The sequence below is a fragment of the Prionailurus viverrinus genome, chromosome C2, assembly GCF_022837055.1.
Source record: "Prionailurus viverrinus isolate Anna chromosome C2, UM_Priviv_1.0, whole genome shotgun sequence".
NCBI classification, from domain to species: Eukaryota; Metazoa; Chordata; class Mammalia; order Carnivora; family Felidae; genus Prionailurus; species Prionailurus viverrinus.
The window spans coordinates 151,824,713-151,849,109 of NC_062569.1; the positions used below are offsets into that span (position 1 = coordinate 151,824,713).

At 40.6% G+C, this 24,397-nt stretch overlaps 1 protein-coding gene across 5 annotated transcripts in view; it reads left to right on the forward strand.

Moving 5' to 3' along the window:
- Positions 1–24,397, forward strand: part of DYRK1A (dual specificity tyrosine phosphorylation regulated kinase 1A) — a 149,790-nt gene that overhangs the window by 37,002 nt on the left and 88,391 nt on the right. For 3 of the 5 annotated variants that reach the window (XM_047874945.1, XM_047874944.1, XM_047874947.1), the window contains exon 2: positions 17,091–17,176. The exons of 1 other annotated variant lie outside the window; for it this stretch is intronic. In XM_047874945.1, coding sequence (XP_047730901.1) covers positions 17,167–17,176 — 10 coding nt within the window. In that variant the 5' untranslated portion in view covers positions 17,091–17,166. Of the gene's footprint in view, positions 1–15,227; positions 15,247–17,090; positions 17,177–24,397 lie in introns of those variants that run through there. One more of the 5 variants, XM_047874946.1, reaches the window with a different exon arrangement.

Consider the following 24,397-nt stretch of genomic DNA (forward strand, 5'->3'; position numbering starts at 1 on the left):
TTTACCTTTGTGTCGGAGGGTTCTTTTCACTGCACGTGGAATTTCGGGTTGATCATTTTTTGTCATTTGGCACATGAAGGGCGGTGGTCCAGTCTCTGGCTCCCATTGTTGCTGATGAGATGCTATTGATTTTACTATATTGTTCTTCTGTGTATATGTAGTGTCTGTTTGTGCTCTGGCTGCTTTCAAGATTTTATCTTTGGTGTTAAGCTGTTTGCCCATGATATGCCTGGGTATGCTTATAATTTGAAAGGTATTTAGCCATGATTTCTTCACATTTATCTGCCTGCTCCTCACAGTTTTCTGTGATTTCACTTACATGTGTCAGAACATTTTATATTCTGTAGGTCTTTGAGGGTCTGTTTTTTTTTTTTTTTTCAGTTTTCTCTGTTTTGTTTATTTTTTTTATTAAAAAAATTTTTTTTTAAATGTTTATTTTTGAGACAGAGAGAGACAGAGCATGAACAGGGGAGGGTCAGAGAGAGAGGGAGACACAGAATCTGAGGCAGGCTCCAGGCTCTGAGCTGTCAGCACAGAGCCCGACGTGGTGCTTGAACTCACGGACCGTGAGATCGTGACCTGAGCCGAAGTTGGACGCTTAACCGACTGAGCCCCCCAGGCGCCCCAGTTTTCTCTGTTTTAGAGTGGGTAATTTCTATTGACCTCTCATTTTACTGATTTTTTTCCCCTGCTGTCTTCAGTATGCTGTTAAAATCCATCCAGTAAAGTTTTCATTTAGTTATTATATTTTTCACTCTTAGAATTCCTTTTTTTTTCTTTTTTGTAGTTTTAATTTTTCTGCTGTTCAGATAATTCTCTCTGTTCACACATTAAAGGGCATTTTTTTTTTTTAAAGTTTATGTGTTTTCTTCTAATTCTTTGTGTAAGACATCTGCTTTAGAGTCTTTGCTAAATCTAACATCTGGTCCATCCTGGGGTTGGTGTTCTATTGACTCCTTTTTTCCCCCCTTGATTGTGGATCACGTGGTTTTTTCCTTTGCTTGTTTACTGATATTTGACTAAATATTATTTTCTTCTTGTTAAGTGTGTTAATGTTTATTCTCGAAGGCTGGTTGGTTACTTTGAATTGATATATATTTGGTTTTATACTGTATTTTGCAAGATCTATGGAAAGCTCAAGGTGAATCCCCTCTAATATGGGGGGTGACTTCCAAACTGAGCCTTCATGTCTTGCCCTGGGTTTGGTTTTAGACACTATTACTATTGGTTCATAGGCTATATTCTAGGAGATCCGGCCCTTAGTCTTGAAATGAGGAAAGGAAGTTAAGAGTATGTGTTTGTCCTGGTTTTCCAGTGAAATAGACCCAAAGGGAGATACGTGACTTATTATAAGGAATTGGCTCACCTGATTATCAAGACTGGGAAGTCCTCTAAGATCTGCTGAGGGCAAGTTAGAGACCCAGGAGAGCTGATGGTGTAGTTTGAGTTGGAGTCCAGAGGCCTGGGAATCATAAGAGCTGATGACTTAAGTTCCATTCTGAAAACCCACAGGCTCTAGCTAGACTTAAGAAGAGCCAGTGTTTCAGTTTGAGTCCAAAGGCAGGAAAAAGGTTGGTGTCCCGGCTCAATGTGGTCAGACAGGAGTTCTCTCTTCTTGTGGGAGGGTCAGCCTTTTTATTTTTTTATTCAGGCCCTCAGCTAACTGGATGAAGCCACCCACATTAGGGAGAAGTTTATTCAGATGGTAACCTCATCCAGAAACACCCTCACTACACACCCAGAAAAATGTTTGACCGAATGTCTGGACGCCTCATGACCCAGTCAAGTTGACACATTTAAATGAACCTTTATACGATATTAATTAGATCTTTCCACGGTGCCTGGGCAGGGACTCCCCACATGCCTACGCCTGCTCCTTCTACATCATTTCTGTTCTGTTCTCAACGTCTTAGCAGTCACTCTTTGCTACGCTTTGAGTAGACTCACTCTGCCCATGTGAATTCTGGTCCTCTTGGGTCCCCTTTTGCACAGCTTCCTTCTCTCTGTTGCCCTGTCCACCAAGATTCCAGCTGCTTCCGTTGTTGAGACCTTTACTTCACATCTCAGCAGGACCCCCGTGCTTTGCTTGGACTCCAGCTCCTTCCGCCTTGTTGAGAAGTTGTCCTCCGAGAACAAGGGCAAAACAGGCTCAGTGGAGGAAAGTGTTCTTACAAAATAGTAGCTATTCCCCTGGTTATATTTCATAGAGCGGGCACATTTTTAAATAATGCAGTGATGTGGGCTTTTGGGCCAGAGGGTTGGACTCTAGAGTAATCGAATTCCACTTCCTGCTTAGTGTTAGAGTCATGGCTGAGGCAGGTGTTACGGGTCCCAGGCTCTGCAGGAACATGCAGCGACGGGGGGTGCCATTCATGAACTCTCCATTAGTGGATGGCTTCGTTCTTTTATTCTTTCTCCACGTGTTCTCCTGTAACGTTCTACTTATTTCTGATGTTAGTCCTGTGTTCTTGAAACACAGGAAGCTAGTCAATTCTTTCCATAATTGTGAGACTTGCTTAATTATTTGAAGGCATCTACTCACTGTTCCTCTAGTCTTTCACTGATCTTGGCTGATCAGCCTTGGTCCTTCCAGATTCCCATCCATCTATTATTTTCTCAGAAGTTTTAGGTTTTCTCATTGCCACTCATTGTGTGCATCTAGAAGTTAAAAGACTTGTGAGCTTGAGAAGCTGTACGGATACAAAGACTACACATTCAGATCTCTCCTGTCATATTCGTGGCAGGAGTGTTTCTGACACTCCTTTCTCAAATCTAAATTGGTTCCCCTTTTTATATTCTGTTCGTAATTCATATTTCATATCTGTTAGCCCAGTTTGCAGTCCTATATTACTGTGATTTTTGTCTGTTTCCCACGTTGGGTCATGAGTTCTCTGAGGGTAGGCGTAGTGACAGTCAATTGTGCCCTTGTGTCTCTGGTACTCGGCACGTGATCATTGAAGAAATGGTGAATTTAAAAGTCTCCTTATGTCAAGACATCATCTGATTTTTAGGATAGTTGCGTATATGCCGTTATTTGGCATTATTTTTCATTTGTTTCTATAAGTGTAAAGGATGATACTTCTGAAGTGTGTACAGATGTACGAATGTCTCTCTCTTTTGACTTCTCCCCACTCCCACCCCATCACCTTCCCGGGCCCATTGTCCTAACTAGAGGTACTGCTCTTACAGCTGTGCAGTTCATCTTTCTGGACTCTTTCCTGTGTATTTTCATTTATGTATAAGTATGCTTTTGTTGTCATTACATACGTATGCTATCTTTGTACATACTTCTGTGTAGCAGTGGGGTTTAAATGCTCGGTTAAAATGGCAATTAAGTGTTATTTGACTTTTATCATTGATTTGATCATTAGATCTTTTTCAGTGTTTATTTTACTTTCAGATATCCTAAGTAAGGCACATAACTTCTAGACTTTGGTTTCCACATCTGCTAAAGGATTGATTGGAATGAGGTGAAATTGAAGTCCTTGTAACTGTCTGATAATTAAATTTGATGTTACTGTATAATTCATCTATATTAGATATGAAAAATGTGCTATCTGCATAATATAAAAACCGTAGGAAGATGAAGAACATGACTGTGGGTAGCAAAAGGAAATGTTGGGGTAAGTTGTTACAGTGTTCAGGTTTTGTCCTCCAGGAGTGGCTGGAGGATGGTGGTAGTTGCTGAAAAGAGTAGTGGGATCATCTGTTTTGGGGACTTTGGCACTAGGGTGTTGGTGGTGTATCGATCTTGCGAAGGTAGCTGATGGTATCCTAAAGGGGATTTCTACCTAGCTCCCTGGATTTTCACACCACAGCTATACATTTAGTAACACAATGAATGCTTCTGGAAAGATTGTGTAGAAACCAAAACTTACACAGGTAAATCTTTGTTAGTGATTTATTTAAAAATATTTTATAGAAAATAGTTTCCCAGGCTACTTTAACCCCTTTCTCCTCTCCCCAAAGAGAAACAAACAAGAATAGAAAAGCAGATTTTGCTGAGTTAACGGTTTGTTTGTAAGCTCTCTTGTGATAAAATACAGCAGAATCTTTCAATTTCTTTTAGTTTCTTTTGTCAAGTAGCTCACATATTGTATGGATTAAAGAATTGTATTTCTAATACTTTTTTCATATATCATCACTTTTATTTTTTTTTTTTTAAATTTTTTTTTCAATGTTTATTTATTTTTGGGACAGAGAGAGACAGAGCATGAACGGGGGAGGGGCAGAGAGAGAGGGAGACACAGAATCGGAAGCAGGCTCCAGGCTCTGAGCCATCAGCCCAGAGCCTGACGCGGGGCTCGAACTCATGGACTGCGAGATTGTGACCTGGCTGAAGTCGGACGCTTAACCGACTGCGCCACCCAGGAGCCCCTATCATCACTTTTATTTATTTACTTTTAATGATTATTTTTGAGAGAGAGTGAGACAGAGCATGAGCAGGGGAGGGGCAGAGAGGGAGACACAGAATCCGAAGCAGGCTCCAGGCTCCCGGCTGTCAGCGCGGAGCCCGACGCCAGACTCGACCACCCCTTTATTTTTTAAAGGAACTTTTAATTATGGAAGACTTAAGAGATACATAGGGAGAGTAACATAATGAACCATCATGTCCCTGTCATCCTTGCTTCCGCAGTGATCAGGATTTTGCCCGCCTGGTTTTTGAGCATTTTCAGTGTAAGTAATACCGTAATTAAAAATAATTCTTTTTTTTTTTTTTTAATTAAAAAAAAATTTTTTTTTTTCAACATTTATTTATTTTTGGGACAGAGAGAGACAGAGCATGAACGGGGGAGGGGCAGAGAGAGAGGGAGACACAGAATCGGAAACAGGCTCCAGGCTCTGAGCCATCGGCCCAGAGCCTGACGCGGGGCTCGAACTCACGGGCCGCGAGATCGTGACCTGGCTGAAGTCGGACGCTTAACCGACTGCGCCACCCAGGCGCCCCTCTTTTTTTTTTTTTTAATAAAAAATTTTTTTTTTGAGAGAGAGCACGATTAGGGGAGGGAGGGGGAGAGAGAAAAAGAAAGAATCCCAAGCAGGCTCCACGCTCAGCATGGAGCTGGACACAGGGCTCAATCCCACGACCATGAGATCACAACCTGAGCCAAAATCAAGAGTTGGACGCTCAACCGAATGAGCCACCCAGGCGCCCCCAAATTATTCTTTTTTAAAAAAGAGTTCTGGTGTTTAACAGGAATAAAACTGTGCCCAAGCTTTATGTGGAGTTGACAATCCCATATTTCTTAGCACAGACAACATTCTCTGTGGCGGAACCGCTAGATTTTGTGCTTTTTGCACTGAAGTGAGTTCTAGAACTAAGCCAGCCATGGCGAACTCCGTTGCTCCACCACTAGATTTCGTGTACCACCTAACTCTACTTCTCGTCGTGTCTTAAATACTGAAGAGTTTTAACTCACTCGTTTCAGCAAAGCAACCCGAAGCAGGTGTTTTAGGAGATGATGCGGCTTGATGATCGTGGTTTTTCTCTTGTGTATTGAGAGTCTGCTGTAGTTGAGGAGGCTGGCCTTCCCCAAGGGCGAGATGAGCAAGGCTCGTCCCATTTTCCGGGGCTGGAAGCCGGCACGTGTGCAGTTAGGTAGCTACAGTCCAAGGCCGGTGGCGTGAGGCCCGAGAGTCTCGGTGTAAACGCTGCTCCGCAGGGCTGTGGAGAGAGGGGTCTGCGGGCAGCGTGGGCCGGAGACTTCCGTGGAAGGCAGCGCTGGTGTTGGGCTCGGAGCTTGGTGTGGACACCCAGAGCGGGATGAGGAAAGTTCGTGGAACAGCCCCAGCAACAACGTGGCCTTACCCGTTGTGGCTGGAGTGTCAGCTTGGGGAAAATTGATGGTAGGAGAGAAGACTAGAAAGGTGAAGGGTAGCGGTAGCGTGAAACGCACCGGCGGAGAGAGTCGCTCGGCACAGCTGACCGCAGTGTTGTGAATGCTTCACACGTGCTGTGTCACTGATAATAACAACCTTACGGGATTATCCTCCCCTTGTGGGTGAGGACGGACACGCAGTCATCTAGGAGTTGGAACCTGGCGCGAGCCCTCCCGTTAAGTTGTGGAGCCTGGAGTTAAACTGGGGCAGGCTGGCTGCAGGGCCTTGAGTCAGCAACCCGAAGTTAAGCGACACTAGGTGCTTTTTTGGGTCTTATTGCGGACAATAACCTGCCAGTGTATCAACTGATTTTTAAAAAATAAAGACCTTTAATAGTTCGTTAGCGTGAGCTTTTTACCTGTATTGGAGTTTTAAAAATTAGGTGTACTTGGAGGTGGTTCTCATAGTTGTGGCTGTGAGCTATAGATAGCACGATGGCTTTCATGTTTAAGGTGTCGGTTGAATTTCTTGGGCCTTTTTGTTTGTTTGTTTGTGACTGATTATAAGAGATGTGCTTATTTATAAAAATTGTGATGGACAGAAAAGTATAAAGAAGAAAATTTAAAAATCACCCAGAATTTTATTAGCCAGAGACATTCATTATTAATCTTCTATATTTTTCCTCAGAGATTTTTCAGTGTATTTATTTTACTTTCCTGAGATTGTGCTTCGGAGGGAAGGTTTTGTGTTCTTTCTGATACAGTGTGTGACTCTTTCCCTTAAGTCATAGTTATCGTAAGAACTTAACTTAGAGACATAATATTTTGTCATGTGAATGTACCATAACCTCTGTCACCTTGTCTTTTTAGTGTTGAAATCTTTTATTTTCTGATTTCTAAATTATTTTTAATGAGACTTGTATATAAAGATGTCGTATTTTCTATCATGAAAGGGATTTCTAGATATGAAATCTAGAAATGGATCCACCTGGAGATGGAACATGAGACATAATAGACCACAAGTGGACCACGTATCAGAGCCGCGTGAAGAAAGGAACACTGCGTAGGAGCAGCACTTAGTGTTGCAAGGCTCACGTTTAAGTAGGCTGTGTACACATTTGGAGATCATACATTGAGAAAGCAGGAGACTTGAGCAGGAGAAAGGGACTGAGGCTGGCTAATCCAGTTTAAGACACGTCGAGTGTCTTCGTGTTCAGTTGGAGGAAAGCTGAGGAGCGTTTGTGCACGTGAAGAGGGTTTTGTAGGCTGTGTGCAGCTCTTTTCCGTTTCTTCAGTGTGCAGAAGAAACATCATGAACTTAAGTTTGTCTAGGGGAATTTAGCATAGAATTTCTAACTACGGATGGACCATTTTGCTATAGTTTGTCATGAGAATTAATCTTTGAGATGGGAGATTTTCACTGTTAGGGTTTTTTTTTTTTTTTTTTTTTTCTGCTTAAGAAGAAAGGGGTACTTAAGATGGTGTTCTAAAGGTTTTTCCAGACCTTTATTCCTAAAATTTATTTTAAAATTAATTTCAGCTTTCTCACCAATTCTGTGTCTCCTGGTCTCATGTGGAAATAAGAGAGCAGTAACACTGTGTTAAGATGTGTAGTTTTGATTGAAAGGACAAACCAAGAGCGCAAACAAAACGCCACTCCTGTACAGCTAGAGAAGTAGCATGTTCATGTATAAAATCGATTTGCACAGCTGTGAACAGGGTCCCGGAAGTTGAACATCCACCTGGTGACGCCAATGGAATTTGAAGTATAAAGGCTGGGAAATGTTAACATTAACAAACAAGTCATGAGTATTAAGATTGTGGCAGTGTGACTGCTGATATCCATGCCGTTCCTTTTGACAGGATTTCTATTGATTAAAAAAAAAAAATTCTAGGTTAAGATTTTAAGGTCTAGGATTCTAGGAAGATTTGGTTTCATGACAAAATGCATATTCCTTTAAGGAAAATTTGAAAGTACAAAAAATAAGAATAACAGTTTTCTTCAGTTCCTCTCTCTGGAGATCACTACTATTTATGGTTTATGGATAACCTGTCAGGTTTTTATTTTATTTTATTTTATTTTATTTTATTTTATTTTATTTTATTTTGTTTTGTTTTGTTTTGTTTTATTTTATTTTTTTATGCACACAACTATTTTTCTGTCCTTTAAAAATGTAATCATATGGTGTCTGCATCCTGCTTTATAACTCACTTTTTCTATATAGAACAATAGTTTCCATGTTGTTTTTCATGATACCGATGTGTTTATTGAACATCTACCATGATAAAATAGAAATATGAAACTCACCAAGCAGTAGATAATATCACTGGAATAAGAGTATAACAGAAGTAACCAACAGAGCATGGTGGTGGGTCATTAAATGCAAATTCAAGGAGAGGCTGGAGTGGCTTACAGCTGGATGAGGGGGAATCGAGGTGGTCTTGAAGGATGGGTAGGATTTAGGTAAAGGGTTAGGCGAAGAATGGGCAAACTGTAGGTAGGGGAATGATTTGAGCGTCGGTGCAGAAGGAGGCAAAACGGCATTTTAAATTTTTTTTTTTTTTCAACGTTTGTTTATTTTTGGGACAGAGAGAGACAGAGCATGAACGGGGGAGGGGCAGAGAGAGAGGGAGACACAGAATCGGAAACAGGCTCCAGGCTCTGAGCCATCAGCCCAGAGCCTGACGCGGGGCTCGAACTCCCGGACCGCGAGATCGTGACCTGGCTGAAGTCGGACGCTTAACCGACTGCGCCACCCAGGCGCCCCAAAACGGCATTTTATAGAATGCCATGCCACACTCTGTGTTTGGGACAATGAGATTTGAGCGAATGTTTTTAAGTTACAGAGGGTAAGTTAAATCCAGGTTGAAAGTGCTGTGCTTCCGGAAGATCTGTGTGGCTGCTATATGCCAGATGAGTTGAGATAGGGGATAAGCTGCCTTTACGTTCGGTGGTTTCCAAAGTGGGCTGTGCTCAGAAATCACCTGGATTTAAAAAAAAAAAAAAAAAAAAAGAATTCGTGGATTCTTCTGCATGCTTCCCGAATCAGTATCTTTGGGTGTGGAGTCTGCAGTCGAGTTTTGAGAACCTCCCTTAGTGTTCCTGAGAATACCACCAGGCCCAGCAGATGCTTTTCGAGGAGGATCTAGAATACCAAGTATGCAATAAGGACCTAGACCAAGGTGGTGGCAGTGGGTATGGAGAAGAATTAAGGCATGAAGCATTTTGAAAATTGGCCAGGACTTAGTGAGACCACTTCAAGTAGCTAAAGACGTCAGTTTCTAGTGCTGTCGCTGGAAGAGTGCTGGTGTTAGGGACAAAGATGGGAAGGTGAGCTCTGTGAGGAAGGAGGTGAGGGTGCGTCTTTAGTGTGGGGAGTTGAGGTAGTGACATGGCACTGTAACAGGCGACACCCAGCCGCTCGTTGTAATAGCTACTGAGCGGGAGGTGAGTGTGGAGGAAAGACTTCAGCATTGTTAGTCCAGAGTAAGACTTTGAAGTATTTCTTTTGGTGGGAGAGATGGATCGAGAACTGAGCGGAGGGGGCAGGGGATGAGGCTGCAGGTAACACCTGAGGTTGGGGCTACAAGTGAAAGAGACATGGGGGCCTCGAGGCCACACACATTTTAGGAATTTTCTTAAAAGTGTGGCTGGGAAAAAGAAGTGAAACTAAAACTCATTTACTACTCTTAGTAATCGTCACGGGCTGGTTGAAGGAAGATGTAAGCTACTAATAACAGTGTGTGTTTTTGATTATTTCTGGGCCTGGTTATTTTTCTGTATTTTGGAAATGTAAAGATAATTAAAAGCAGAGGTTTATAAAATTGTATATAATTATATATGTATAAAGGTACATGCAGCCGACTAAGTATATGTGTGCGTGCACTTATGTAAATTAATTATACATAATGTGTGTTTTATAAGTAAAATTATATGTGTGTGTCATATAAAGATATATGACCACTGTAGAAGAAAAGTCAGTGCTATCAGAAAGGATAGAGCAGAGTGGTTTTCCAGAGTTCTTCTTAAAAACTAGTCATGAGAAGGACTTGCAGGCTGTCGATTGAACACACACTCTTCCTGAGAGTCCTGTGTCTGATAGGAATATATAAATGAATGAGATGAACCCAGCTGTTCAGGTTGGTGGCGGGGCGGGGGTGGGGGGGGTCACTAGGGATAACTAAGCATTAGATCTCGCTCTGATGTGAATCTCAGAGCACCTAGAAGTCCCTTAATTCCTTTTTAATTCCTTTTATGCCCTGGGATCGGTTTGAATAATAGAAGGTTTGAGTACATTATGTGTAGGTGATATGAAATATGTCTTTAAGCAGGCACATCCGCAGTAGCGGTTGGAAAAGTCTCGGTGTTCGTATTACTTTTTTTTTAATTCCTTAATTAGCAAGTGGGTGAAAACAGGCTCCAAGGCTCAAAATTGATGCTTGTGGGAAGCTGGAAATAACCCAAATATCCCCCAATAGGTATTTGTTTAAAGTACATTTAGGTCAGTGCAGGGGTGTATGCTCCAAGCATAGAGTAAGGTGCCGCGGATACAAATTGTTGATGTAAAGGTGTGGAAAAAAATGAGCAGAGATGCCATAGGATGTCGGAATTTTGTGTGGCTTTTGGTTGTTCCTATTCAGTTTCTTCTCATTCCCTTTTTAAAAAATAATGGACAATGTAGTGTTTTATAATTAGAAATGCAGTCTGCTTATTTCAGATAAATGATGGGAGAAAAACTTGAGGTCCTTAATCTTTTTTTAATTTTTAATGTTTATTTATTTTGAGAGAGAGAGAAAGAGGGAGACAGAATCCCAAGCAGGCTCCGCACCACCAGTGTGGAGCCCGGTGCGGGGCCTGAACCCACAAACTGTGGGATCATGACCCAAGGTGAAATAAAGAGGCTGATGCTCAACTGACTGGGCCATCCGGGCGCCCCTTGAGGTCTTCAATTAAAAATTTTTAATGTTTATTCTTGAGAGAGAGGGAGAGAGAGAGAGAGAGAGGGAGGGAGGGAGGGAGGGAGACACAGAATCTCAAGCAGGCTCCGGGCTCTGAGCTGTCAGCACAGAGCCTGACATGGGGCTTGAGCTCATGAACCGTGAGATCATGACCAAGCCGAAGTCAGATGCCCAACCGATTGAGCCGCCCAGGCTCCCCTGAGGTCTTTAATTTTAAATGGAGAGAAGACCATCGTTGTTCAGTTCCAGCTTCAGGACAGCCTGCTGGCAAGTGGTCGTTTTTGTGATCGTGATTGGGCTGGAATGGTGACAGCATGTTTTGAGGCCTGCAGTTCTGATGAGAGTGGGCTGTATGGGGAGACTGGAGCAGGGAGTGCAGATAGGACCGGGAGGGCCTTGACCGTGGCAGGAACACTAAGAGGTGGAGCGATGAGGCCAGCTGGACCTTTCTGAGGGGAACCCGACCTAAGAATTTGCGGAGTGGATGTGTGTCGCAAGCAATAAAAAAGAGATCCTAGGTGATTAAGGTTCTAGTTGGGAGATGGGGGTGACGGTGACACGTGTAACCTGAGACTGGGAATACAGGAAGGAGAAATGGATTTTTTCCCCCCAGTCCTGCCTGGTCTTTCCCCCCTTTTTGTTTTGAGCAGGGGAGAAGGTTGAGGAGATTGTAAATTCAGTTTAACATGCTCCTGGGAGCACTGGCTTTGGAGTCCTTTTGGTTGGATTTGAATTTTCTCTTTACCATTAGTCTCGTGCGACTTGTGGAGACTCCACTTCTCTGGGCTTTAGTTTCCTCACCTGTAAAACAGGGATAATAGTACTACTTACTTATATAATTATTTATGGGAGTTAAGTGAATTAAAGGAAAATATGTGTACAGTAAAGATAAGACCTCTATTCAGTGGTAACCAGGAAACAGTAATGCCTGGCACATTCAAGCCTGGTTTACTGGGTGGAAATGTGGTCCCGGAACTCTGCAGAGAGAGGCAGCCAACCCCGTACCTTGTAAGAGCCCGTGTAGCTCCACATATAACTACAATACTGGTGGACTTTCATCCTGCTGTCTTAAAAATGAGCCTTCTGGAACTTAGGTTTGCCTGTGATATATTTCTTAGTATCTATTTTATTTGGTAGTCACTCTCTCATAGTAGGAATTAGGTTTCTGGAAAGTTTTGTGGTCTGAGAATTTGAGGAACTTAGACTAGATGTAAATATGTTGGTAGTTGGCCTATTTTGAATTCGTGACAGGGCACCTGTACTTGACGCTTACTGATCATGGCTTCCTCCTAGAAACTTTCTAGTCTCTCCTCTCTGGTTTTAAAAACGACATTTGTCAGTGCATTATGTTACAAGTAATATGCACATGAGGCATTTCCCTCTTGTTTTCCTGTATGTATTGTTGTATACAAATAGTGCCTAATTTTGTTGGCATTTGAGCCCAGATGTAGATAGTTCCAGAGAGGCCAAGTAACTTGGTGCTTGAAGTAGCAAAAATTTGGGGCCACGTTTATGTAATCCACTCAGCTCTTAGTTCTTCAACCTTCTCTTTAATGTTTACTCAGGGTTGTGTTTTTTTCACATAGTTTCATGAAAAATCACATCTTCCTCTTTCCTTTAACGTGTATGTATCTCAGGTACCTTCACTTCCAGTATGCCATTGGAGTCATATAATTGTAACCCTTCTTTTTTTTTTTTTTTTATCTTGCCCAAGGCGTTGGTGCTGTAGTGACTTACCTGCTTTTGGTTTATACCTTCTTTTTAGTTTGCCTCCTTTAATATTGTTTGGTAAAGGGAATCTATATATCAGTCCGTTATATGCTGTGATCAGATTTTCTCTGCTAGACTAGAGGAGAGTTTCTTTTCTTGTAAACTGAAATGCTTTTTACAAATTAATTTACTGCCTATGAACTGTACTGTATGTTTGGGACGGTTGAGGTGGAAGATTGAGTATGGGGTCTAGAAATCAGACACAGACACCCTTTGATTCTTGGATCTTTGTAATTTTCTCATGACTGTTTCAGCGCTTATTAACGAGGGGCATTTTGGTGTGAGACCAGAGTCCACAAGCTGTGACCTTAGGCCAGGTAGGCTGATCTCTGAGTTCGCTCTCCTCATTGATGAAATGGAAGTAACATTGCCTACTTGTCGGGCTGTCAGGAGATCAAGTGTGTCAGCCTGTGTACAGTGTCTCAGTCGAGTGGTTGGTGCGTAGTGTTGAGCGAACGTTTTTTTTCCCTGTCGTTTTGCACGAGATTTCTTTGGGATTCTCCTGTGCTTTTTGCCTTCTTAATTTTTTTAAGACTATGACTGTTTTTAGGGATTTTGGTGGAGTCCTAAATCGTCTTGGTTTTAAGGATTTCACCTGAAATCCCGGTTAGCGAAAATGCTTTTTTGTCTGTGTTATTTGGCATCTTACTGGGAATTAGAATTAATAGATTTCTTTTCCTTGTGTTAGGTTATCAAAACCGTATTTAAAACTTTTCTTTTTGCTTTGACTCCTTTGGTTATCATGACTCTAGAAAACGTGTTCCTAAAATTGTTATGTGGAAAAAGAAGACATTTCTTCTGTCTCTTCCTTAATGTTAGCATAAATGAACAGAAATTTACAAGGAACGCCAGTCACAGGATAGTTTTTAGATAATCATGTTGTAATTTCAATGCATGGAATCAAATTGTAGTCCCCGATTTCATTTTTGTAGCCTATTCTGTTTTGGGAGTGGGTAGCTTATTTTCAGATTGGCACCTTCTGAACTATCTAAATTGCCCTTTTAAACCCTATTGTATATTGTATTTTATTTTTTCACGTGGATTAATTTTTTTTTAAAGTTTATTTATTTTGAGAGGGCAGGAGGGGCAGAGAGAGGGAGAGAGAACCCCAGCAGGCTCTGCATGGTCCTTTCAGAGCCCAGTGCGGAGCTCAGTCTCACGAACTATGAATGAAATCATGACCTGAACCACAATCGAGAGTCGGGCCCTCAACTGACTGAGTCACCCAGGTGCCCCTGGATTAAATTTTTTAATTGTGAAATACACATGTGCGAATATACATACCATGCAAAATTAAAAGATGTTTAAAAAACAGCTGTGTGCTTCCACACGGCTTAAGAAATAAAACAGTCCCTACCAGTACTTCCGAAGCCTGTGTCGGGCTGATTCTTTTCACCTGCTGCTTGTGATATACCTACTAATTTATTTTGAAACTGCATACACTTTTTAGTTGTATGTCATTATAAAACATTGTGACATCAGAGAGGAGACGTTGTATCTTCCACTTAGTTCATTAACTCCTGAGTTAATCTGGATTTGCCATATGAAGCTAATGCGTTCATTTCAAACACAGTTTTGCCGATCTTGATCTTTGAGGATTAGCATTAATTTTCTAAATCTCAGTCCGTCACTGCTTTTAATTAGGTGTCTCAGTGTTCTCCCTCGTTCTCCTTCACCTTATCCCTCCCTCCTTCCCTCTGTAGAGAGAGACCCGTACTAACAGATGGAGTCTGACCCCTACCTGGGCATTCCGTGCATTTAAACTTCCGTGCGTTGAAATTCTGTCTCTGCAGATGTGCTCTAGGTTACTTTCATGCAGTGATTTTCAGACAACTAAACAAATGGTTTGTAGGTTTAGCTTCAAAAATCAGTTAAGCTCAGTTTCTGGATTGTTCATAGACCGTTTTATTGCCTTTGGCAAAATGTTTGCTAAAACATACTCTAAAAGCTCTTGAGGATTATAGGAGGTTCCTGTGGTAGGGAGAGTAGAGGCTTTTCATTAGCATCTAATTGAGCGCCATCATTTGTGAATGACTCCATTTGTAGGGGGAAAGGTGAAAAATTCACTGTGGGTTTTTCTCAGAAGAATTTAAAATATGACTGGATTTTCAGACTTTAGAAAGGAAATTGTGTTTGTAGTTTGCAAAGTCCATCTGGTGTTCGCTGTTACCTACTTATTGTCATAAAACCCTGACCTCGTAGGAGCAGATTTTTTTTGAAAAGTGACCGGCCTGAAGGATATATGGAATTATCGGTAGAATCTTAATTTCAAGTAGTCCAAGGTCAAGACTTACGGAGTTTATTATCGCTCAGTGGATGACGGTTTGGTTGCCGCGTGTGTCCTCAGCAAGTTTCGTAACTTGTAGAGATGCTTTCCCCGTTGCTAAAGGCTGCTTTTCAAATGAGTGGTGATTAATGGATGACTTTTCTCAATTGGACAGGCTTGAGGCATGCTTCTTCCGATCCTCAGATACGCAGTCCGTTGTGCCGCTGGCCTGCCCGCATTTCTTACCTTTAGATATTTAATACAGTGATGGAATAATCTGCTAATTTCTAACTGCTTTTAGTAGAATAAAAAGACTGCTAATGCTTTACCTACTTTTGCTTTTTTTTGTATGAAGTATGAAGTATTTTTCTCTCGTATCAGTAGTGTCTATCCTTTTGAAACCATTGAAGTTGGCAAAGTGTCGGTAACATTGTAAGTTAACATTTTATAGGTGAAGAATGTGATGTTGAGAACCCAAGAGATTTGACAGTATATAATTCATAGCTAGAGATTTAATTCACATTTCTTGTCTCCATGGTCTATGCTGGAATTGTAAAGACTTGGCCATTCATGAGTGAAAAATTTTTAGAAGAGTATGTCTTTGATGTAAAAATCCTTAATCTTGAGGTTTCAAGTATTATTTTTTAAATAAAACTATTTTGAGATAGTACTTCAATGTTCATCCCTCTACCTGTCCATACCCACCCCCTCAAAGTGGGTACCAGTCGGTTCCATGTCTGAGGTTTTATCGTAGAATCTAAACTGGAAGAGTGGTTCTTTAGAAGTGGAGTCTGGAATGTAGGTAGTGATTTTAGACATAGGCGGTTCCTAAGTTACAGATAATTCATACATTTAAACCTCTGCTTAAATGTTTAAGCTGCTCTTTCCAGTTGCTGCTATTTGGAGTACAAATGTCAAGCTTTCAAAGAACTTGGGAGTTCAAAAATAGAAGGAGAAATGAGTGAAAAGCAGACATATTTGAGGGCAATAAATACACATTCAAATCTGTGACCATTTGCCTACAAACGTTTTTCTTCAAACAAGCTTGGTTGTTTTTACCTTTATTTTGTAACATGATTAGAATTCTACCAATTAGGGGTTCATTTGGACTAACTCACATCCTTGTTGAAAGTTGCAAATACTAAAGTGAATTATTTCCGTCTAGTTGATTTTTTTCTGTCACATACCTGACGTGAATCACACTGAGGCAGTAGAAGTTTTAGATAATAATTTAGGAACACAGAACTTACTTAGGAGAAAGGATTAGGAAGCAGGATGATTGGGATTCCCTAATGTAAAATTTAGGGAATTACAGACATCAGGATCGGAGAGAGTGCTAACAAAGAAAAACAACCTAGTTTAGACTTTGTTCAGATAGGGAGAGGATCTGCAATTGTATTCTAAGGGGTCCTCAGTGCCCATGACCAATAATATCTTTCAGTATCACTTAAGTTTCTTTTGGCTGGCCTGGGAACTTGGCCAACGTGAGCAGCATTACTTCATTAGTAATATTTACTGAATTCCACAGTATCCGTTGAAAAAGTAGGTTTGTAGACTGAACTCATTTATAAGTTAGGTTGTAGCCTGTCCTTGTCCTTGTCTCTCGTCTGTTATCACCTGCTCTCAGCTGATAACATTGCAGTTGCCATTGCTTTCCCATCAGTCACTATAAAATTTGCTGCTCATTTGTGAAATACCAATGGAAGCAATAACTAGGAAGTCCGGGGCAAGACTTACAGTAAAGTAAGAGAAACCACTTGGGGAGCAGAAGCTGCCTGTGGGCTTAGGTGGGGGCAGTTGAGCAGTGTCTCAGAACTTCATTGACAAATAACCTTGGTAGATTGACAAGTTAATCTTAACCGTCAGGCAAATCGAACTACCTCTGATAGTAAGCCATGATGAGAAGTGAATTCACATTCATACTGATTTGTGAATTGAGGGATATTACAAAATGTGCATTTCCCCCCAGATAAATTACATAGAAGAGTGAAATATTGACTTTATTTCATACCTAGAAATGCCTGAAGTTTTCATTGGTGGTAGACAGATTTTTGAAACCTTTTCTCCCTGGCAATGGAATACATTACATTATATATATGTATAATGGATCTTCATTAATGAAAATTATTTTCAAGTAAGCTTAATAAATGTTAGTGTACAAGTTTACAGTCACTGTATCTCTGTTTTGGGGATTGTAGTTACGTTAGATGTTCCTCAATTAGGGGTGATTGTCTTGCATCCTTATCTCTTATCATAATCTGTTTTTCTTCACACAGTGTTATAGTTTTGCTGCTGGACTCTTCCCTCCCTCCCCCCACCCCATCAGGATGATATGAGACTTGAAAGAAGACGATGCATACAGGTGACTCAAGTTTTGAAATACAGTAAAGCTATGGCTGTCTGAGCGAATGTGGGAACTGGTGCTGTATTTTGAATGTGGGTGCTTTCTGATAAACATCGTAGTGGGGGGAATTATATTTAGATCGATAAATACAAAGATAGTTGTGATATTTAATAAACTTGACTTTGGGAATCTGTTTGATATTAGTGACTGAGTAGTGTGGTATTAACACAAGTACAGCATACTAATTGCTAGTACTTGACTTTTTCAAAAGTGGTTGGTTGGCTAATACTTTGGTAAAATTGAAGCGCTTCTGTCAAAAACAAAAAAATATTCACCTTTATGGTTGAATGCATGTTTCCTTCAGCTCCCCATTAGGATTGAGCAGATCTTTTAAGGGCATACGGAGTAGGTGTTCGTGTATCTAAATTCAGACTGACAGTTAAAGTAAGGATATTATACCCGCATGTATGATTCCTTGGAAAAATAAAGTCTGGGATTTTGTTTTTTTCTTCCCTTGTTCCCTCCTTCATCCTTTCCTCCAGCCCTCTCTCTTTCTCTTCTTCCTTCCTTCTTTCCTTTCATCCTTTTGTTATTTGTATTTACATGGGAGAAGCAGTATAAAGGCATTTTTGAAAGAGTATTTTTGATTGAGTTATTAATTGAGGTGATCTTATTAATGGAAAACGGAAAAATGGAGGCTAGCCCATCTATGGCTGTGTTCACACTCTTGAAACTACAGGGTGGCTGATGGATAAAGTGGTAATTTTTAAACTTGTATATTCTTTAAGTCACACTGATTGTGAGGCTTTTTGTTGAACCAAGTGCCTTATATTTATAGACTTTGTCAGGATAGTCTTATTGGATTATATTTATAAACTGTTTGAAAATGTGGTCTTTAACTGGGAAAGAAGTAATGACATAAACCTTACATAGAGATTTAATTGCATTATTGGTGTAGCTCTTAAAGTTTTTGTGACTGGTTTTTGTTTTTGGTGATCTATGCTTTCTAAAGGAAAAAAATTACCTTTTTGACTTTAGAGTGGGATTCAAAAAAATGTCTCTACTATTTTGAATGAAGAAATGTGTTTTGAATATATTTTTAAATGAAATTGTAGATGAAATAATGTTTTACATTAATGTGGATTCACAGAATCTTCTGGTAATTCTTTTTTAAGTAAAAGGTGACTGGGTAATCCTCTTTGATCCGTCTCTCAGACGTGCGCCCTAGAGCTGCCCCGTGTACAACACGTTCTGGCTGAGGGGCTCGTAAAGTCAACGTGGTGCCGAGGCTGAGTGTCACTGTCCTAGAGAAACGAGTAGGAATATTTACGGAGAAAAACTTTAGAATTTGATGAAAATACTGTCCGATTTTATAAGTTTGACCTTTTGGTGCCGGAACAGTTTTCAGCACTGTCGGCCCGCGGATTGCTCGTCGGGCACCATAGGGCACATTGGCTTTCCCAAGTAGGTGTTCACTTTCATCCGAGGTCAGTAGAGACACCAAGCATTTGTGGGATATCTCCTGGATTTATCCATGAATAGTTAATGATTTTGGTTGGAGGTGTTCCTGCATGAAATTTTGAGGTCGTGGCAAAGTTGCTCTTTTCTTTCTCCTTTAATCTCTATGAGATACAAAGGGTTCCCAAGCAGCCCTTTTTCTTGAAAGGCTTATGGATGGCATGAGGTGTCTAAAGAGTAAAAACAGTTTATTATAAAGGTTACCTAGTCACTTTTATGAATGCCGGAACACAAAAATTCTACGAAGATTCGATTTATGATCTAACGCGGGCTCTCTCATTTGGCCTGTGTTCTTTAAAAGTTATCAACACTTAGCGGCTTATGAGGGAAAAACTCAAGAAGGAAGATCTGGCTTTCTCTACATATGTATTAGCTGTTGCTGTATTTCCCTTTTAATGACTTAAAGGTTAGTAATTGTTTTTGAGCACGAAATTAGCAGCTGTCCTGATCATCATTAATTAAGGCAGCAGTCACTCTTGGGTTCCTGTGCACACATTTTATTGTACTTCACCTGATAGAACTTGACCACACAAACGCTCACGAGGAGTTCTTCCGTGAAAGCTATTTCTGGAATGCTGCTGCGTACTCGGAAGTGGGTGTTCTGTTCTCCCTAGGCTTTCATGGCACTGACACTCTCTGTTGGTTAGATGCTACGATGCCCTGCTCTGTCATCCCACTTGGGTGGTTAGGTGTGGGTCCAGAGCTACTAGAAAGTGTGTTGAACTAGGTGTTGACTGATGATTGGTCTTTCAAAAGCAAAGGCTTTAATAATAGATTTTTCTTGAGCACCAAGCTAAAGTCAAACTTTGATGCACCTCTGGTACTTGTGTATATGGGTATTCTCATACCCTTTAGATTTGAGGGTCTTTTTGCATATTTAAAAATAAGACTATATGAAGTAAAATTGAATTGTTTTTAAATTTGGGGACAAAAAATTATCTGTGGCCAAACAACTGTTGGGCTCACGTTTGCCTTGTACCGGGTACTGTAACGTACCATGATAGGTGGCCTGCCCACAAGGATCCCTGTGCCTAGAAGCTAATGGCCCCATTCAGTTGGGGAAGTGGGCAGATATGTAAACAAACGCTGCAGTGGATATTTGTCATCAGTTCTTGAAACTTCTGTATTGAATTCAAGGCATCTAGAGTAAAAACAGAAAGCTCTCTTTGGTTAACAGCATTCACAGTACTTGGCCCTCACCTGACCCCCACATGCCGACGTTTCGCGAATCTACTTTCGTGTCCTACTCCTTTCTCCTGAGCTCCAGACTCCGTGGCTGCCTCCTGGCTGTCTGTTCTGCGCACATCCCTGCCCTCCCATTCATTCCCGTTAGAGATGAGTGACAGTCTACCCAAGCACACCGTCCTCCTCGGAGCCTCGGAGCATTCTTTATCCTTTTGAATTAACAGGTAACCACGTTTCACTTATTCAAGATGCAGAGGGGCACTTGGGTGGCTCCGTTGGTTGAGCTTCGGACTCTTGATCTCAGCTCGAGTCATGATCTCAGGGTCATGAATTCGGGCCCCATGTTGGGCTCCACCCTGGGCATGAGCCTACTTAAAAAAAATAAAAGATGTAGAATCACTTACTTCTGAGATTGCATTTGGAAAATGCACTGCCTCAGAGATTTTGGTGTACATTAATATAAAAGCTCTTGCATGTTTTTTTCCAGTTTATTGGATAAAAGGACCTCCCACTCTGATTTGTTATTTATGCTCGTGAGTATCCAATGGAACATAATTTGTGCAAAGCTGTTGGATATAGCAGTCGATACCATTCTTGATGTTGGCATCATCGTCTTTAACAATTAAGATTGTCGAACAATAGTGATAGGTTAGTCATTTTAAAACTTGAAAGAGTTCTGGAACATATAGAACTACAACTCTTTTAGGTGGAATGCCTTGGAAATTATTTTAAATTGTGCTGATTTGCTCATAGGGTCTTTGTCATATTTCTTAAGCGTATGAATTTAAGTGCTTAAAACTAATATGGCAGAATTTTAACTTTAGATTCACTAATTCATCTTATTCTTTATTTATTTAAAAAAATTTAATGTTTATTTATTTTTGAGAGAGGGAGAGACAGAGTGCCAGCAGGGGAGGGGCAGAGAGGGGAATCACAGAATCCGAAACAGGTTCCAGGCTCCAAGCTGTTGTCACAGAGCCTGATGCGGGGCTCGAACCCACAAACTGTGAGATCATGACCTGAGCTGAAGTTGGACACTTAACCGACTGAACCACCCAGGCACCCCTCTAATTCATTGTAAAATGTGAGTTTTATAGGGCAAGGTTTGCATATTTAATAGTCCTAGGAGTATGGCATATTATTAGGGTAGCAGTTAGAAGTCAGATCTGTAAATTAAAAGAAAAAATGAACTTTTAAATCTCATTCAGATGTAGGGTGCATTGGGTTTGCACATTTTAATATTTTGGCACATAACTGCCAGTTTGCCTCCTCTTGGGATTGTTCTTCACACAGCCCTGTGCATCTGGTCTTTATGTTTTTCCCTTCTGTAGCTTCTACTCATTTCTAACCCTGGGCAATCAGATTCCACTTCTAATAATTCAACAAATTTATTGTTTTTGGTGAATGGTAAATCCAGTGGATTTATATTTTGCTCTCAGTCTGTTACTTTTTCTCCCTGTTTATTAAGTAATACACAGACACTGAAGAAATTTGGAAATTTGTAAGAATAGAGAGAAGTAGGAGGAAGTAGACCCAAAGTTCTGTCCAGTTCACACTGGCACGTTTCCTTTCAAGTTTTTGTTTTCTGTGCCATTTTTGACATTCAGGATGGTGTGCTTGGGTTAGAATGTATTTTATGTTATTTACATATTCTCTTTTTTTGGCTTAGCATTGGATCATAAATATTCCCCTGTGTCATCGAAAACTTAGCTAAGTTAGTGATCTGCTGTCAGATCACTTGAAACTTGAAGCAAATCTGGAGCATTCGGAACTGTAGCTTTTTTGAGGGTGAAGTACTTTTAGAAATGCACTTTAAAGTGTGCTGATTTGAGGATATTTCATTATGTGATCATTTCCTAGTTGGATATCTCCTATTTGACATTGTTTTTAAATTTTTCCTTTCCTTTTTTATTTTAAAGTACTAACATCTGTGCACAAATGCTTGGTTATGTGTTAAATTACTTTCTTATAATTGAGTCCTAGGAGTGTGAGTATTGGGTTATAGAGTTTTGAAAACTTTTAAGGCCCTTGATACAACTTTTCAGAAAACTCTTTGGTAATATATACCAATTTATACCCACTCGCATTACATGAATGTGTGTCTTTTGATATATCTTTGTGAGCGTTGAGTATTACAGTTAAAAATAACTCTAATTCAGCTGGCAAAAAGAAGAATCTCCTATTTTAGGAAATACAAAAGTAACAGTGTATACTCAATAGAGGAAAAAGTTTTAAGTTCTTCAGAAATGTCTAAAGTAATAATTGGTGCCTGGCTGGTTGGAAGAGCATGTGACTCTTGATTTCGGGGTCGTGAGTTCAAGTCCCACAGCAGGTGTGGAGATTACTTAAATAAATAAAACTTAAAAAAAAAGAAGAAATGCATAAATTAGGCAACAAAGCTAATAGTTTGGTAGATATTCTCCTCCCAGGTTCTATCTTTCTAGCAAGTCATTTTTATTTAATGCTTTTATGGCATTTGCACTCGTTCGCTTAACTGTTGTTTTGTCCCACCTGGTCTTTGACAGTTCCCCAAGGTCAGGTGGCTATGGCTTATTCTCTTTGTGTACCCTGTGTCTGTTGAGCAGGGTTCCTGGGACATAAAAATGGCTTGGTGAATTCTTTGCAAAAATAGTAACTTTTGCCATCCTTATCCCTAAATAATATTTTAATGTGAGCGTCTGCTCTGATAAATTTCTTAAAATGGCTTTAAGACTTCCACATTATCTTCCCTCTCCTCTCCCTTTAGTATTTCATGTTTGTATTATTTCAGCTTCTAATCGCTAAGTGGAAGCAGTTAATGATGATATGACTAAATATCACATGAAAGAACATATGATATTTATGGGAATGATGAGAAACCTAAGGGTAGCCACATTGCAGAGTTGAATTTCTTAGTCCTTAGGGCCTTTGTTCTAAGACCCAGGTGAGAGCAGATAAACTTACATTTGTTAATTTTAGACTTTTAGGGATACTTACTATACGTATCTCCAAAGAATGTTTGAGTTCTGGGAAGATGACAGCAGGACATAGTTTTTTTGAATCTCCACAGTTTTCTCTAAAAACAAAGTAACTAGAACAGCAAAACGGATACCTCGTGGACACCACCTCTACAAGATGAAGTGAACGGTGTCCCCACAAACCCCAGTGCAAGTGGGTGAGGGCCCATCTCCAGTAACTACAAGACGTGCATGGTGTCCGTGCTTGTACAGAAGGAGGCAGCAGGCCGTCTGAAGGGCCTGAGAACAGGAGAACCGCAGGATCGCCAGCAAAAACTCCCTGGAAAGGGTGGCCAGCAAATTTGAGAACAGTAGGGGAGACAAAGATGTTTTCAAGTTTCCAGGATATATGGGGCGTGTGGCGAGTTCTGAGGGTCAGAGCCGTCTGGTCCCTATGAACTTTCAAAGACAGTTGAAGCTCCTTTCCTGGCCAAAGCCCTGCACTTGAGGAGACACTGCTGGGAACGGAATCCAAAATAAGCAGGATGGCGACGGTGGAGGCAAAGGGAAAAAAGGTCGGATGAAGTGAGGGAAGGTGAACACACAGGAGATCTCACTTACGAGGCTGTATTTCAGTACCCTTCACGGAGACATAAAAGGACCAAAGCCAGAAAAGTTCTTCAGTTTTCTAAGTTTTTTTATTTTAGGGGTGCCTGGGTGACTCAGTTGGTTAAGTGTCTCACTCTTGATTTCGGCTCAGGTCAGGATCTCATGGTTCGTGGGTTTGAGCCCTGCATTGCGCTCTGCACTGACAGCGTGGAGCCTGCTTGGGATTCTCCCCCTCCCTCCCTCCCTCCCTCCCTCCCTCCCTCCCTCCCTCTCTCTCTCTCTCTGCCTCTGCCCCTGCCCCTTCCCGTGCTCATGGTTTCTCTTGCTTTCACAGAACAAATAAGTAAACTTTAAAAAAAAAAGTAAAAATAAATGTTTTTTATTTTACATGAAAATGAGCAACAGTCAAGGATTGCAGTCATATTTCCCACAGAGCTTTTGTAAGAAGAAAGGAATAAGGAGCAGAGTAATATTTGTGCAGACAGTGAAAGCGTGACAGCGAGAAATGTCCATAAAGCTAATGAAAACGATAACCTAGTGTTTTAGAACAAACCCAAATTTAGAAAGCGATATGAATATGAATATAAATCCGGATAGAAATCCTAGAAATGTGGTGGTAACTGAAGAAACGGGGAGAAAGTCATTAATAAAAATCTAGAAGCCTAATTTAGAAGGAACACAAGAGTGAACAAACACAATAAAGAATTTCTTTAGCGAACTGGAGATAAATAGAAAAAAAAAATTAAAAAAGAACTGAAGAAAAATAACCATCTAGAAAAAGGTGACAGTTATTAAAGACAGGCAGTAAGGTTTCAACATATAGTAATAAGAAATCCTGAAGAACAAAAGTAATGAAACTTAATATATACTAAAAGTTAAATTTCCTGAAATTAAAAAAAAAAAGAAAGGATTTGCCACCACATTTTGAAAAGGTATGTTGTGTACTTGTGTTATATGGGTCCAGAAATGACCCAACATGTAGACATATTTT